The 16,948-nt window shown below is 40.0% G+C and overlaps 1 protein-coding gene across 1 annotated transcript; it reads right to left on the reverse strand.

The window, feature by feature from the left end:
* Positions 1–273: 273 nt before the first annotated feature.
* LOC140230562 (methyltransferase-like protein 25B) lies at positions 274–16,629 on the reverse strand. Its single transcript, XM_072310705.1, has 9 exons — positions 16,516–16,629; positions 12,287–12,402; positions 11,653–11,842; positions 8,998–9,158; positions 8,565–8,592; positions 7,276–8,194; positions 2,462–2,618; positions 988–1,172; positions 274–365 (listed from the first exon to the last, which is right to left on the reverse strand). The coding sequence occupies exons 1-9, from the start codon at positions 16,627–16,629 to the stop codon at positions 274–276; spliced, it is 1,962 nt and encodes a 653-aa protein (XP_072166806.1).
* Positions 16,630–16,948: the final 319 nt, after the last annotated feature.

A 16,948-nucleotide genomic window follows, 5' to 3' on the forward strand; every position in this document is an offset into this window, starting at 1 on the left:
AGGCAACTAAGCCTCATTGCCTGGTACATTAGAGGAAACTGAAAGCCATCACTACCTATTAGAAAGGTTGCTTGCTTTATAAGTATCTATTGCTTCCTTAGCATTCATGCCATAGTTTGATATCAATTGAAATTAAGTAACAATGACTTGGATTTTTTGTTTCAAAGCCAAGTCTAGCCATCATAATTTCATATTACTCATTTGTGGAGCTTGCAAGATGCACTGAGGGGATCTAGGAAGGCTGTCATCTGGAGGTGGGATCTAGGAAGGCTGTCATCTGGAGGTGGAATCCTTGGTTGCCTTGAGCACAAAGTTCCTTGGAGACACGCTTGAATCAAAGATGGGTACCAGCTTGCTGTCAATCCCTGGAATAATGCGGAAAATAATAAGAAAGTAGTACCATCACTTGGAAAATTGCAGAGATCATAGAGTGTGGTGTTAACCTTCTTTTTAAGACTGACAAAGACCTGGATTTCACAATGATAATATAGGAGTTAGTTTCGGGTTGCAGATGCAGTTGCAGATGACTATATACTCATGTAAAAACATTGATCAATACAAGATTAATACCTTACTCAAATACCCTTGCTACTTAATGAGTGCTAAGCATGGTCCCTTCACCTTAAAACTTTTAATATTACAGGCTATGACTAAATCAATTATTAGAAATTCAACATTATGGCAGCTTAATTTCTGTTTTTGCATTAAATAAATTTTCGTGACAAAGCAATTTTTTGCTTAGTCAAGGAAGGAATTAGCTGGAATCATTTGTTAAAAAAACATATTGAGTTAGGTTTGCTAAAATGAATGGGTAGAGGATACCACAAGATTATAAAGCATTGCACCCACTTTGTGACATGAAAGGTATACAAGTTCAGGAACATGTGCCAAGAATGTGAAATATAGAAAAATCTGTCTCTAAAAGCTTCATTCCTCATAGGAGATCTGTTTAAATAGCAAAGGCTTCATTTGCATTGTGGAACTTGCCTTGCTCATACAGGAATAAGACTCTGTCTGTGAGGACCAAGCTCTCGATGATCGGACCCATCAGACTGCGTAAGACGTGGAAGGTTAGCACGTCGTTCCACTGCGGCTGGAATCGTTCTTGCAGTTCTTCAAGCCCGCCCTCTGTGTATGGTATGCCAAGATTGCTGAGAGCAGTGGCAGCATACCTTAGTAAAAAGTGTTCAAAAGTTGAATCTGACAATGTAAATGCTGATTGAGCATCTTTTCACAGAAATTTTAAAGGACATGTTCACCTTCATAAACATAAGGATTGAGAGAATGTAGCAATATTAGTAGAACACATCATTGAAAGTTTGAGGAAAATCAGACAATCCATTCAAAAGTTATGAATTTTTGAAGTTTTTGTGCAGTAACCGCTAAATGAGAAGACTACTGCAGTGTGTGAATAACTTAGATGTCACATGCGTACAACATAAGGAAAATATAAAGAGAATTTTATAAAATTTCATCTTTTGAAAAAAGTACACATTCCCCCGACTCGTTACCGACAAATGTTATGGGTAACATTATTCCCCCTGCCTTTAAGGCAAGTCAAGTGCTCTTTTATTATGCGAAAAAAGTGAAAATACGTTGAATTTTCTTTACATTTTCTTTATACTGTTGTACGCATATGACTCACAAGCTGTAGTAGTCTCCTCATCCAGCGGTTCCAACACAAAAATTTTTAAAATTCATAACTTTTGCATCGATTGTCAAATTTTCCTCAAACTTTCACTGATGTGTTCTACTAATATTGTTGCATTCTCTCAATCCTTACGTTTATGAAGGTGAACTTGTCCTTTAATGAAATGACACAGAGTATAGGAATGGTATCTGTCAAGAGCATAAACTATCTCGAGGTCTGGTGATTTCGAAGCAAAATGGCTGTGTATTTCTTGAATGAGTATAAAATGATTTTTAAAAACCATGAGATGATTTGCTGGATGACGCATATATCTCATGAATGAAAACGTAATATTCAGGGCAATTTCAGGAGGTGGATACATGCACATTATGTTCTAAAACATTTCAGGGGGTGGATACACACATATCACATTCTAAAACAAATTCTCTACTCAGCTATTCAATAATCTCACTTGTCATCACTTTCTCATGAGCATTAACTTAAATTGCCCATCAAGAAACTTGAGTGTAATTAAAGTTTCTAATAACTAGTTCATTTAGATGTAAATATGCCATGGAAAGAAGCAAGGGCTACTGATTGATCAGGATTTCACTAATTCTCTCTTCATTCAACATTTTATATTAAACTAAGGTAGGTAGATAGGGAAAGAAATGAATTAAATGGATATAAATAATGGTAATGGATAAACAAAGCACCATATTATAATTCAATTTGTTATACAAAGATATGCAAGTCTTGAAACACTTCCAAATTTATCTGTAACTGTAACTGACAGCAAACAATATCAATAACAAAAACAGGGGGACTCACTCTTTGAATGACTTGAGGTGCGGCTTTCTAATGCTGGCTACAGCCTTCTTGATTCTGCAAATGCTCTCATGTGACTGGGTCAAGGCAGGGTCGTGACCTTGGATAAGGAGCTCTAGAGTAGCACGGTATCCATGCAGGACCAGGTTTGGATGTCCATCTGACGATTGAAGAAACAAAGAGAATATTCTATACATTGACTGCATTTACCCGCTCCTTACCAGGTTCCTGTGGTATCAACTGCTATATGGGAACTTGGCATATCAGGTTCCCAAATTTAGACAAGAATGTCTGCATTTGTGACCTAAATTCATGCTTATTTGTTTTATGCTGTCCAGAAAAAAAAAAAAAATCCTTCGAGAGAAAACAGTTTCTATCAATATATTTTTTCTTCCTGCATGAAAATTGCAGGTATTGCACTACTATTTGCATTTTTTCCAATGTAATGAATGTAAATCACAATTCTGCGAGAGCATTTTTCTTTTAGTAATATAACGACAGATTTCTCAAAGCACAGAGGAACATATCATAAGGATTACATGCTCAATCATGTGCGTCTCTTAAGGTGTTGCTATGAACAGAAAAGAATGAATTGCATTGCATCAACTGTAAAAATGTTTGATAGTTTGTTCTGGGCCTCGAATACAGCTGGGTTTGTTTGTTTGTTTGTTTGTTTGTTTGTTTGTTTTTTGGGGGGCTCACTATATCTCATTGATTCTCTCTATCACAGGCGCGGTGGAGCACCCCAATTTGCATCTCATTATCGCCCCGTTCTATTTGAATTTCCAACGGGCATCCACGGCTGCCCGAAACTGAGTGCATGAAAAAGTCAAATCTTTACCTTCTCCTTGTGCCGCTATGCGTGCCGCTAGTAAACTCAAACTTCCCACACTATCTAAGTTTTTAAAAATCTTCCTTTTGATGAAAAAATTATGAAATTTGCTGCACTAGAACTTGAGATATTAAAGCTTTTTGAAAATCACCTCTCGCAAAACATGCTCTCTGTTTTTTTACGACTGGACCATGGCCGGGCTCCAATGTGTCCGAAATTGGCAACATAAGTTCATCAGGCCTCAATCCATGTATGGTGAAAGTTTTCGCTTGATTCCACCTGTACTTTTTGAGAAATCAACTTGTTTCTACAGGGTTTGGAATAGAAAATTGTAGTCAGCGAAACATTTGAAAATGACGTCATTTCTTTTCCCGTAACATGGGGATGCGTGCGTGGATACGTGAGATTCAGGATTTCGTGCGTTGTTGTTGGTTTGCATGTGACGCTGTGCGGCCGCAGTCAATTTTGCCAGCTGGGATTCTCGTGCTGTGTGATTTGGTAAGTAGGAAGTTTGATGAAATTTCATTCGTGATAATCATATTTGAATGTTGTATTTCTTACAAACATCTTAATGTTTCGTTTAAATGAGTAAAATAATCATAACAATGTAACGGTCTGACATGATGTGGTTTTGATCGGACTCTGCGGCGCGTCTCTGTCGAGGCCGAGCTCGAGGTTCGGCCCGGCCAGGCCGGCCCGGGCGGTGGACCTTAGCAGTTGGTAGAAAGCTGAGCGGAGCCTGTGATTGTGTTTGTGAATGTGTGAGGCCCGGGTGTGAAGCTTGTGATTTTGCGCGTTGTTTTTGCGATTTTGGTAGCACATGCGATTAACTTCTTCATAAAAATCATAAGCAGGAATGTGTTTGTTATGAAATTTTCTATTCCTAGTTATGAATTCAGCAATGACCATGGCCAGCAAAGCTGAATGAATAACACCGTATTTAAGTAACACTAACATTTAAACTCTAAATTATAATAAAATTCAAGTAGAAATCAAAGCACTCAATCATGCAGATCATCCCTCTGTTGACTTGTGAACTAGAATCTAATATTACTTCTCTCGGAATTAGAGCTACGGTCACAGATATCCCTGCAAATGCCGTACAAAGATTTTTGTCCATTTGGGGCTGTACAAATCGGTCATTTTTACAGTGTTCGTAAGGACTTCTGTGACCGTAGCCCGACCAGACACTGTTACGCTATGCGAAAACAGCGTCTGACGAGCGCGGCATGCAGCCTCAAAGTGAGGAACCTCAACACAACTACAAAACTTAGGAAAATGTATACTTTTCTCCTTTAAACAGAATACTTTACTCACGTTAAATGCATGTTTCTATTACAGAAGAATAGTTCGCCACACTGGGTCCATGGAGACCACTTGCGATAAGTCCGTGGAACAAATGAAATGACACTTTCTGGCGCAATTCCATGGTACCATGTACAGCGACTGTGCTGTGTTCAAGTGTATAGTTAGGCCTGGCTTGAAAGATTGTGTACCGTGTGGACATGCTGGATATGATGATCAATTTCGGTAAGTTTCATTGCGTACATTTGAATACTGATAGCATCAGATGTAGAGTAAATATTGAAGAGTATACTCGATGAGTTTGAGGTGACAAAAATGATGTTAAGTATCAAAATTCAAAGCTATCGTGATACGATTACGTCGCTCTCCTAGTGGTTGGTGGTCGCGCGCGTACAGCCCTGTCGCGACGTACCATGTACAGCGACTGGGCTGTGTATAGTTACTGTGACCGTAGCTTCAGTGGGATGCATACTTCTGTTTATGCGTTTCTGTACGATTGATGTGCACCGAGTTGGAAGAGGCAATCATTGAGGAAAGTGATGCTGCTATTGGAATGTGTGAGAAGGCACATGATTTTGTAAATGTGGACAACATCTGAGAGGAAATATGGAAGGATTTGTTGGAAGAAGGTGCATACACATAATTGTAGCAAAAATTACTAGTACTTAATACATAAAAACACTTTAAAACAATGTACATAGGAAGAAAGACAGTACCACACACATGATAGTGATAAACACACACACACACACAAAATTAATGCCTACCTGCATGTACATCAATAAAGAACATGCCGCTGAAAATAATTCAGATTTACATAAACTGGCCCCCCATCTGCTTTCGTCCAACTATGCCATCCACCCAGTAGAAGGTAATCAAAAAAAAAATAATAATTTAAATAATAATCATATAAATTAAAAAAAAATGATAAAGATTGGATTTTCTGTGTCATCGAATATTTATGAACAAATAGTTTTTCCTCCTCCCCCCTCCCCCTTCCCTAGGCCAAATTTTCTTCTTCCTCACACACATGCCATGTAATGTGACACAGGAGTAGATTTTTTGCATTTAGATCTATATTGTCTCAGAACACAGTTCTCAGTTTTTAGATTAACATGTCAGCTCAGTTCAGTCTGCATACTTCTATTTTCTCGTGTTTTTGTTTCTGTTAAAATATCTCCTTCGTAGAAGGTAAGAAATTACATTTATTCAATCAAATAAAAGTGCAGTGGCCGAGTGTCGCACGGCGGTGACTGCTGAGCTGCTGCCGCGCACGCTGCATGCAGCAATGCGTTGTGTGTGCTGTGACATGCAACGCTACAGTGACGCGATTATATATACATGGGACCGACCTGTACGCTTAGCGTTCGTGTCATTTTTGACATCACCTTCTGGTTTTTTCCGACACAACCATGGCCGGGAATATTACGGTATGACATTTAAAATGCAAGCAGATAAATAAATGTCGGTGTACTTTGTCCGAATGGCGCTTTTGTTCCGCAATCACACTTCGTGAATCTTAGGATGATTTTCGAGGCATATTTTTGGTAATTTTGCTCGCCAGGTTTTCGCTAAAATTTCACATTTTATCATTGTCAAATCCTTTGATATGTTATATGTGAATATTCGGACATGTTTTCAAATTCAAACTAACTCAATTTTATTCACATTCATTAAATTCTTCCGTCGAGATGCTTTCATTGCAACTGATTGACAAATTGCCCTGCATCGACGTAAATAAACACTGAATTGATCAGTGTTTTAGTAGTAGCCATGATAAAAATCATGGGCGTACGTACTCGAGCGGGATTCGAACCCACGACCTCCTGATCACCGGACAGGCGTCATCTCCACTAGACCACCGAGCTTTCGCCCGACAGCAAGTGTTGGTTCTAATCCTTATAGCATGCAGCGGGTACTGCGTAATTATTCACATTCATTAAATTCTTCCGTCGAGATGCTTTCATTGCAACTGATTGACAAATTGCCCTGCATCGACGTAAATAAACACTGAATTGATCAGTGTTTTAGTAGTAGCCATGATAAAAATCATGGGCGTACGTACTCGAGCGGGATTCGAACCCACGACCTCCTGATGACGCCTGTCCGGTGATCAGGAGGTCGTGGGTTCGAATCCCGCTCGAGTACGTACGCCCATGATTTTTATCATGGCTACTACTAAAACACTGATCAATTCAGTGTTTATTTACGTCGATGCAGGGCAATTTGTCAATCAGTTGCAATGAAAGCATCTCGACGGAAGAATTTAATGAATGTGAATAATTACGCAGTACCCGCTGCATGCTATAAGGATTAGAACCAACACTTGCTGTCGGGCGAAAGCTCGGTGGTCTAGTGGAGATGACGCCTGTCCGGTGATCAGGAACTCAATTTTAATCCAAAAATAGGTTTCCTTAAATTGTTATTAGCGTGAGAAGTTGTTTACTTTTTCTCAACTACGCGAGTACATGTTGTTTACTTTATGCAAATGAGGCTCGGCTGCCGATGGATTTCTGCGAGATAATTGGGGTGCTCCACCGCGCCTGATCAAGCTCATATAAACTTGTATCAATTATCTATCAATGCAAATCACTTCTTGTCAGAAGAAAGACTGAAACAAATTGTTGGCCCATGAGCAAAACTTCAATGCCATCAACATGGGCATGAAATTGATATGTACCTTTCAATCTCTGCTTGTAGCTGGCCAGGGAATGGCATGCAAGCTCCAAGGCTTCAAACTGAATTTCGCTGTCTCCAAGGTCGCTCAGACACTTGCTCATGGGAAATCCCCTTGAAGTGACAGTTTCAGAACTATTCATCCCATTGCTAGTGGAACAAAGCTCATCTCCTCTTGTAGAACTGCCTTCAACAATCTCCTGATGGTTTCTGCCATTTTGATCAACCTGTTGGAAGGACTGGGTGTCTGTTTGAAACTTTTCCTCCGTAGAGGATACCCCAGTCTGCGTGTCTTGGTCAATCAAACCTCCACTGTGTGCTGAAGGCAGGGCAGACTCCATTTTCATGTAGCAGCACGCTACAGATGCCAGCGCCCGCGCCTGCTTGCACTTGGCGAAGACACGGAGCATGGTTGGGGCAAGGTCTCCGCATGTGTGGAGTCCAACCAGTGCAAATGATCCTGCATCCTCACTTGGAGTCACCATCAGATTTTCATTACAATTCCGTGCAACTTCGCTCATTTTCTGGTCTGTCGTTACTTCTGAAATGTTGGAAAATTTGTGATTTTTAGATCTTTGACCTGACAAAGACGTATCTGATTTGTCGTCCTTGATGTATTTCTGTTTTATGTCTGCATATTCAGCACACTGCACGTCAGAGCTCCTCTTGGCTGAATGATGATGCATAGACATTTCTTTTCCCACATTTCGTTCTTCATTTTGTCCATCACTAGAATGCACAGAGAGGCATCCCCCCTCCACAGTGAATATGGACTTGTCCTGTTCCACAATGGCACAACCTGATTGGTTGTTAATGACACTGAGGAATTCTTCCACTGTGATCCCAGGGTGGATAGTGCTCTCAACGTGTTGAGGGAGTGTGTGAAGAATATCATCCGCAGGTTGAGATTCCAGCCTGTTGATCTATGGAGAGAAAATAATAAAATGTCTCATCCGATGATGAACGGCGCAGTAAAACTTTGTTTTAACGAGGACAGATATAGTGAGATACCAGACGAGGGAATTTTGCAGGTCCCATTCCCTTTAAATTCTTCTGTTTTTTTTTTATCCCTGGTATAACGAGATACTGATGTAACTAGGTAATTCATTATTTTTTGGTCATTATCATTGCCATCATAATTACTATTACATCAACATAATTATCATTATTACATATCTGTAATGTGAATTATGCCACATTACATACACAAGCCAATACATACACTGCCATAGCAAATACAAAGGTGTACAGACAGAGAAACAATAGCCGCAAGTATTTTTTTCTGATACTCACCCTTTTCTGTATGATGGTCTTGATTTTCCTGTGAAATAAAATGAGAAAGGGACAGTACAGCAATTGTGGCAATTGTTAAGTGTGTCTTCTCAAATTCTTGCTGCATATCTACCTAGAGAAAATCACTTTTTCTCATAAAAAGAATGGTATGAACTGAAATTATCTACAAAACACTGAATGGCATGAATTCAATTTGTGTTCCATAAATCATGCAATTTTGAAACCACAAACCAGAACTACATAAATTGTAGTTGTGCCTTTATTATCCTGTATGCACACAGCATAATGGAAACACATTTTAGATACAAAGCTCAAAACCAGTGTCTATTCGAATTTGGTAGGTCCTGTTTGAAACTATGAAACTCTTTGGAAATGTATTTAATCCATCTGCTGCACACTTCTGACATAATCTGAAATTTGGCAACACACTCACGTGTCCACTTTTGCTGCCCCGGTCAAATGGCAACCAACAGCCTCGATGCTTGTGACAGGAAGGCCATAGCCAAAGGAGAGCAGCCGCGACAGATGGCCTTGACCAGAGCCAACGTCCACTACTCTCTCAGCACCACTGGCATGGCATGCGGAGTTTATCACCTATCAACGGGGCAAACATGTGTGCTGGGGTGATGTACATGTAGTGATAGAATATATTACAGTGGACTCCCGTTATAACGAAGTCCTCGGGACAGCCAATTTTCTTTCGTTATAACCGAACAAATAAACAATAAAAAAAACATATAGAAAGGATAATGTTGAGACCTGAATTTTTATTTTGTTGCAACCAGAATTTCGTTATAACTGTGTTCGTTACAAAAGGAGTCTAGAGCACTGTATTGAAGTGCCTATTTGAACAAATTGAGATCCTATCCATCTGAAGGCTTGCTACCTGCGAAAGTCGCTGAAAATCCACTATGGGGTTTTCAAGGAGCCAAAAATCTGAAAATTTGGCTCCAATTGCCCCCCCCCCCCCCCCCCGACCTTGACGATACAACCTATGACATGCCAGATGATGAATACAGTGCACTCCCGTTATAACGAACATGATTAAAAACAAAGTAAAAATTCTTTCAGGCTGCAACATTATGCACACATTATGTATTTTTATTGTTTATTTGTTCCGTTACGACGAAATTTCGATATAACGAAAGGAAACTGCCGGTCCCGAGGACTTTGTTATAACGGGAGTCCACTGTAATCACAATAGCTCTTTCGAGCATTTGATTAGGGTGCTGAATACAAGCTGCACGGTGCACCTCATATCGGATAGCCATTTCTCCAACATTATTGACCCAACATGATTCAAGCGTCTGAAGTCAGAGCCCTACAGCTGCAGCCTACGACTTGACTGTTAAGCTCGTGCAACCAACCCTGTGTCTGTTCGGTAATGTTGTCTTGCTTCACTACAACAAAAGATTCACTACTGTAAAATGAGGAATATTCGCATGCATTTTATATCGCGTGAGCCCAGTTTCCCGAAATTAAAATGCACGCTAAAGATCTTGTCTACATTAACATGCATTGAATGTTAGACTATATGCATTGAATGTTAGAGGCAACTTGGGAAAATTTCATGCTATGAATATGGCCATCGGCTCCCATTTGTGAAAATTTCATGCCATGAAAATATTGTGTTTTACAGTAAATGATCACTTTGGGTTTCTTTCTTACATTCCTTCTTTCAAAAGTGCCTGGAGATCTCTGTCATGGCAGAGATAATAGCCATATATTTTGCAGGGGTTTTCTTTTTGCAAATTTTGCGAGTCCGGTGCTATTCGTAAATCTAACAATGTACAAATGTAAACTCTGATCCTGATATGTATACAAGATGCACCTTACTTTTCTCTATTCATTCCTGTATTCCAAGATCACAAATTTACCATTTCATTTGTGATATTGTCGGATAAACCTGATTCACACACAAACAAAAAAACTAGAAATGACGCTATGGCGACTGGTATGCCTCCGCCTTAATGCATGATTCTCCTAATAGGTCTATAGTACAATGTCTTGACAATGTGTGATGAGTTTAACATAATTGGCAAAATATTAAAATGGCAGGTTTGTCACAAATGTGTTGAATGTTCACTTTCCTTGAAATAGGTTTGATTGGATGGATGGCTATACTGCCTAAGAGCACAGGTATTTGGGGATTTGAGAATTTTTACTTCACTTCTGACCCTTTTTTTATAAGTCTATGCATTGATTAAACTTTCAAGGTATGGAGAAAAAGTGTAATTTCACCATCAAATAGTAAATTTTTTGCATTTTAACTTGGCCTTTGACCCTGGAATTTTGACCCTATGACCCTAGAATTCACTGATAGTCACTGCTAGTCAGCACATGCATATGTACTAAGTTCCATGAAGATAACTTGAACCATTTCCAAGATATGGAGAAAAACATGACATTTTAACATTTTCACTTGACCTCTGACCTTTGACCTTTGACCTCATGATTTGAAACTCTCTCTCGAGAATGTTTATTTGGTATTACATGTATACATCAAGTTTCCAGAAAAAACCTCCAGGCATTGCATAAATATGGGGGAAATAGTGAAATTTTGAGCATTTGACCTTGAACTTTTGACCTTTGACCTTGAGCATGTCTCCCCAAAAGTTGATAAGCACAACTTCATCCACTCATGCATATACATACCAAGTCTCATTAGGATACCTTAAACGTTTTTTTTTAGTTACTCTGTCCACAAAATTCATTACGGACAGACGGACGGACGGAAGGACGGACAACCTGAAAACATAATGCCTACGGCGACACTTTGTGGCGGAGGCATAAAAAAAAAATTTGACTTGCTAAATATGTGGCATATACTGCAATCACAATCATAATTGGAAAGCACCCAAGCTAACAACCAAACACAGGAATACTGTAAAACACAATATTTTCGCAGCACAAAATTTTGAATGCCGCCGGCTTTTTCATGGCATGAAATTTTTGTGAGTTGCCTCTAAAAATCAGCGCATACAGTGTAGACAAGAACTTTCATGAGCATTTTAATTTTGTGAATCTTGGCACTCCCAAAATTTGTGAAATTAAAATGCATGCGAACATTCGTTTTACAGTATGGTACCTTTGCCATCCTGAGGATTTCATGGCGTTTCTTGGCCTTGACGTGCAGCCTGCACAGAAGGTCTATTGGCCTGAAGGTTGGATCCTCCTGAACTTTGTTGCACTGGTCTTCCCTTGGGGTGGGGTCTAGTGCCAGGCCGTGTGTGGCAGCACGAAAGCATAGTAAGGACAGTGGCCATACTGATGGATAACTATAAGGAACAAAAACCAATCAGACTTTTGCTAGACAGTTATGAAGTACAATAAATCAGAGCAGGCATTATTCCAGATCACGAATGAGGCTATAAGCTTATACAGGTACAAATAAAGACATTTCAATCTCTCTCTCCATACACACATATATTTTTATTCATATATATCTCAAGTCTAATGCCAGCTGCACATAATTTGACAACACAACCATCCAAAATTTGACTGCCTGCTACATGTGGAAACCTATGCTTTTGCGCACGGTCGAACCTTTGCATGGGAGGTCAAACCTCGGTGCAAGTGTCAATACACAAATTCATGAATGTCAATACATGTGTACTGTGTTTGAAGAACGGTTTCTTGAAACAGGCTTTTATTGCACGTTTGAGATCACTACAGTCACAGACTTCACACAATCTCTCCCTCTCTCGCTCTCTAAAACTCACCTTTCTGGAGTCTTTTCATCGAGTAGAAATCTCACCACTTCTTGATATGAAAGACCCCTTAGTGCCACATGCCACGACTTTGGTAACCTATCCCAGTGGTTCTTCACAAAAAATTCCTGAATCATGAGGAAAAAGGGCAACACAGTAAATTATTTTTGCTACACATCAGATCTGCTGTGCTTTTTCACTTCTGTATTTTTCGCTTTTGTTTTTGAACTACTTTCCTAGCAGCCCTGTTCACAATATATGACAACAGACAAGTACAATTTTCAACTAGAGATTGTAATTTGTCATCACTGACAAATTAAGGTGATCCGATTTCTTTTTTAATCAATGATTCGAATCGTGATAGTGCAAAGTCTCAGCTACAACATACTAAAATCTGAGAGAAATTCACCGAAGCATAAGTAAGATAGTGCTCGATAAAGAGAGTCATGTCAATTTTCACATCTAAAAAAATTCCCTCCCATAGAGATAACACGTCATAGCGAAAATAGAAAAAAGAAGTACATATGACCTTTGACCCCACTTTGCACAGACAAGATGGCATCTGAGCAAAAAGTGGTTATTTTATGAAATGATCCCTGTAACATGGTCTTTACGTGTGCAAAATATGGGAAAGATAGGACATGTATTCACCAAGATACAGGATGAAACATCTATGACCTTTGACCCTAATTTACATACCCAAGATGGCGTCTGATCAAGTCGTTGTTATTTTATGAAATAATGTTCGTGACATGAACTAAATATGTGCAAAATATGGTGGTGATAGGGTATGTTTTTCATGAGTTATTGCACATAACGTTGCAAAAAGAAAGAAATATTTCAATACATCGAAGATAAACTTTAATTTCAAGTAAGTTTTTTGACGTGATCCCGACATCGTATGAAAAAACGAAGGGCACACTTACGATAGCCCAAAGTCTCAGCTACAACATATTAAAATCTGAGAAAAATTCACCGAAGCATAAGTGAGCTTGTGCTCGAAAAAGATAGTCATGTCAATTTTCACTTCCAGAAAAACTGCTCTCCCATAGAGATAACACGTAAACTTGTCAAATTTTACAAGGATACTTTCAATCCATTTTTACGAGGTGATGACGTCATCCAATCAAAAGTTTGTATTAACAAATATGAAAGAACATTAAATAAGCTACAACATACTGAAAGTTAGGTGAAAATCAGCAAAGGATAAGTGAGATACGCTCGAGTGAACTTGAATTTTGAAGACGTCATTTTGAAAATTTACTTTTTTTACTTTTTCAAGAAATCTGATATCTTTTAATCATTTTGTCAGTATCGCCAACCCATGAAATGATATGTACAACTCATCAGCTTTCAAAATATGTAAAGAAAATGGGGGGTCACCGTCCATCCTGACGAGTAAAATCGGATTTAAAATTGGCGGTTTTTTGGCATTGTTGCACTGTATATCGCCATTGACGCGCGCGCGGAATTTGAACTTTGACGGGCCCGTATGACGTCATATTGAGTCGGATTGACTTGAAACTTGGTAGAAACATTCGTTGACATTTCAGACATCCGATACAAGTGAAAAAACAGGAAATTTCTATTGCATATGAGCTGTGCGTGCGTATATGCGCGCGCGCGTACGCGTCCGTCGATTTTTTCCGAAATACTCCAAATGACCTGAAACGTGTGCAAAACAATTTTGAGCTCGATTGGAGCATGTTAAAATTTCAACGCGCGCGTACGCGCTCGTTTACTATGAACGTGACTAAATTTTATGAAATATATCAATAGAGCTTGACTTGAACTATATGATATGTAAATTTCATTGAGAAAATCCATTCCATTAATGAGATACGAATGTGAACGTGTTTTCAGATAATGACGTCATAGTGACGTCATGGTTGACTGATCACAGTGATACATTAGATCTGTCGTCCTTATGACGTGATACATATATGGTATCAGTTTAGAAGTGATAGGTGAATGACTTTTTGAGTTAACCTCTGCACAACATTTGAGGAGAAAGAAATAAAGAAGAAGAAGAAGAAAGAATCCGTACAGATACAATAGGTGATCCGAGAGGATACTCGGATCACCTAAAAAATGCTCTCATCATGACATACTTTTCGTGGAGTAAATATCTTCTACTACATTAACATGGCTTTAAACTTTGTTTAACGACCTGATGGTACACAAAATGATGCGGCTTAAAACTTCACCAATACAATCTATAAATTTACACAATTGTCAATACTAGATTCTACTTATCATTACTGTCTAACAACGAGAGTTGCAAACAAAATGGTAAAAAGCCTGCACTTGAAATTAATGTGAAAATCTGAATGAATACAGAGCAGGACAAAAAAGCTCAGAGGTCTTGTGGTGAATGTCCTTCTTAACCCATTGAGGATGGGCTGATTTTGCTACAACACGCATTTTCCATAAACACTTGCCCGAGTAGGCCTAGGCCTATACTCGGTACTTCGCCTATACTCGGTACTTCACCTACTTGTCCTCAACTGGTAAAGTTTTTCACGCCAGAGTGTTTAGAGACCTCTCATTTCTCTGCTATTTGCAATATGATATCAATCTTGCATGCCACGTTAGTAATACAAGGCAAGTGCCATAATGTGTCTCGCCCATTTGCGTACAAGAAATTGTATGTGAATGGGACATAACAGATTTAAAAAAAAGAGATATAACAGATAAAAAGAGATAAAAGGGTTAAAATCATTGGCAAAAAAGAAACGTGTCATAAAAACTTAACATTGGGCCCTTAAAGTTCATTGACCCCTGCCTGTGACCTTTGACCTTGTGGTGACCATCCACTCCCCAAGGGACATCTACCATCCAAGTTTGGTCACAAATGGAGTTAGGGATCAAAAGTTATGACCCATAATAGAAAAGCGCCATAAAAACTTAACATTGGGCTCTAAAAGTTCGTTGACCCATGCTTGTGACCATTGACCTTGTGGTGACCATCCACTCCCCAAGGGACATCTACCATCCAAGTTTGGTCACAAATGGAGATATGGATCAAAAGTTAGGACCCATAATAGAAACGGGCCACAAAAACTTAACATTGGGCCCTAAAGTTCATTGACCCCTGCCTGTTACCTTTAACCCTGAGGTGACCTTCATATATGGTAAAATGTGAAACTTTGTATGACCCCTCTTCCCTCAAAGTTTGATTGCAATTGAAGCCCAGAGTAGAGAGTTATTGAAGTTTTTGTAGCGTTACGGACAGACGACGGACGGACGGATGGACGGACGGCGGACGGACGGACGACGGACAGACAGACGCCGCAGGCGATCCCTTAGTCTCCCCTCACCTCCAGTGGGCTCAACAAAAACCACATAGGGGTGGCACTATACGGTGTCAAATCTTAATCAATGAGATTTCTCTATGACCCCAGGGCTGCCAACATTGGAAACTAGTTGAGAGTGAGACTCCCATAGGCCAATGCTGTAATTTAGGAGTCAAAATGAGTGAGATCAATAGAAAGGCATGCAAATGAAATAAAGTTTTTAAGAGTGAGAAAGGACCAAAATGAGTGAGTCTCACTCTCAATGAGTGAGAGTTGGCAGCCCTGTGACTCCGTTAACAGTGCGGGGCTGGGCCGAGCCGCGGCCGAGCCGCGGCCGAGCCCAGCCTCAATTGCAGGGCCGAGCCCCGCAATTTTGTCCGTTTACACTGCCGGGCTCGGCCGCGCTTTTATCTAATTCAAACCTTTCAATATTTTGTCATAGTGGCACTCTGCTTGTAAACAAACGCAATTTGGTATAGTCTGGTTTTCAGACTCTTTGCCAACGGGATTCCGTGGCGACAATGTCGCCGTTCGGGCAAAGGCCTTTGGGCCTTTGCCGAAGGAAAAAATTGCTTGCAGGACAAAATCACCTTTAACTATACTAGTTTTTGAGGGGGTTAATTTCCTGAATAGTGAAATAGTACGGGCAGAGGGTTTGGAAGCCAGACTAAAAATATTGGCCGCGCATTTGGCCCAGTTTGCGTTTACACTGAGAAAAGGCCAGGCTCGGCCGCGGGGCCGAGACCACCTCCAGAGCGTGGCCAAATGCGAGGACAATTTTGGCCTCGCATTTGGCCTTTTGCGCGTTTTATACACTGAAATGAATGAAGGTGGACTCGGCTGCGGCCGAGCCTCGCCTCGCACTGTAAACGGGGTCTAACACGTTGGCTCATTTAAATGGGTGCAACTGTAGTCTAGGTGTCCATATCAAGCACAACTTCTTACCACCACATACGAGTCAGTCAGCCCCTTGTAATGTCTTGCGAGGGTGTGGAGCTGGTGTACATAGACCCGGAGTTGAGACACCGTCTCCGTTGAGCAGGTGACCTCTGTAGGCATTCTGATTTCCAAACAGATTGTCTCCACTCAGCAGATCACTGTAGTCTGTAGAGTTTAGGGATGCAGAATTGGGAGGTGCAAATGATTGAAGATGAACTGAACTCAAGCAAAGAACATGAAGAATTCTGGTGGAGTTCTGATTTTATTACGGGGCAACTCACCCTCAGTATACATTCCAATTTCCAAATGAACATTTCTCATAATTAACGTGAACAATAACTATCATGACTATACACAGCTAGCCACAGCCCTGTCGCTGTACACACACAAGTGTAAGTCGCTAGTGAGTGCACGGCGTCTGGTCGGGCTATGAGAACCC

Source organism: Diadema setosum, chromosome 7 (assembly GCF_964275005.1).
Source record: "Diadema setosum chromosome 7, eeDiaSeto1, whole genome shotgun sequence".
NCBI classification, from domain to species: domain Eukaryota; kingdom Metazoa; phylum Echinodermata; class Echinoidea; order Diadematoida; family Diadematidae; genus Diadema; species Diadema setosum.

Bases quoted from the DNA above. Each gene is read 5' to 3' on its own strand.
- LOC140230562 (XM_072310705.1), bottom strand. From the start codon at position 16,629: ATGCCTACAGAGGTCACCTGCTCAACGGAGACGGTGTCTCAACTCCGG. The intron at 12,403-16,515 runs GTAAGAAGTTGT...CTCATGATTCAG, and splicing joins TGACTGACTCGTATGTGGTG to GAATTTTTTGTGAAGAACCA. The intron at 11,843-12,286 runs GTGAGTTTTAGA...TGTTCCTTATAG, and splicing joins GATGAAAAGACTCCAGAAAG to TTATCCATCAGTATGGCCAC.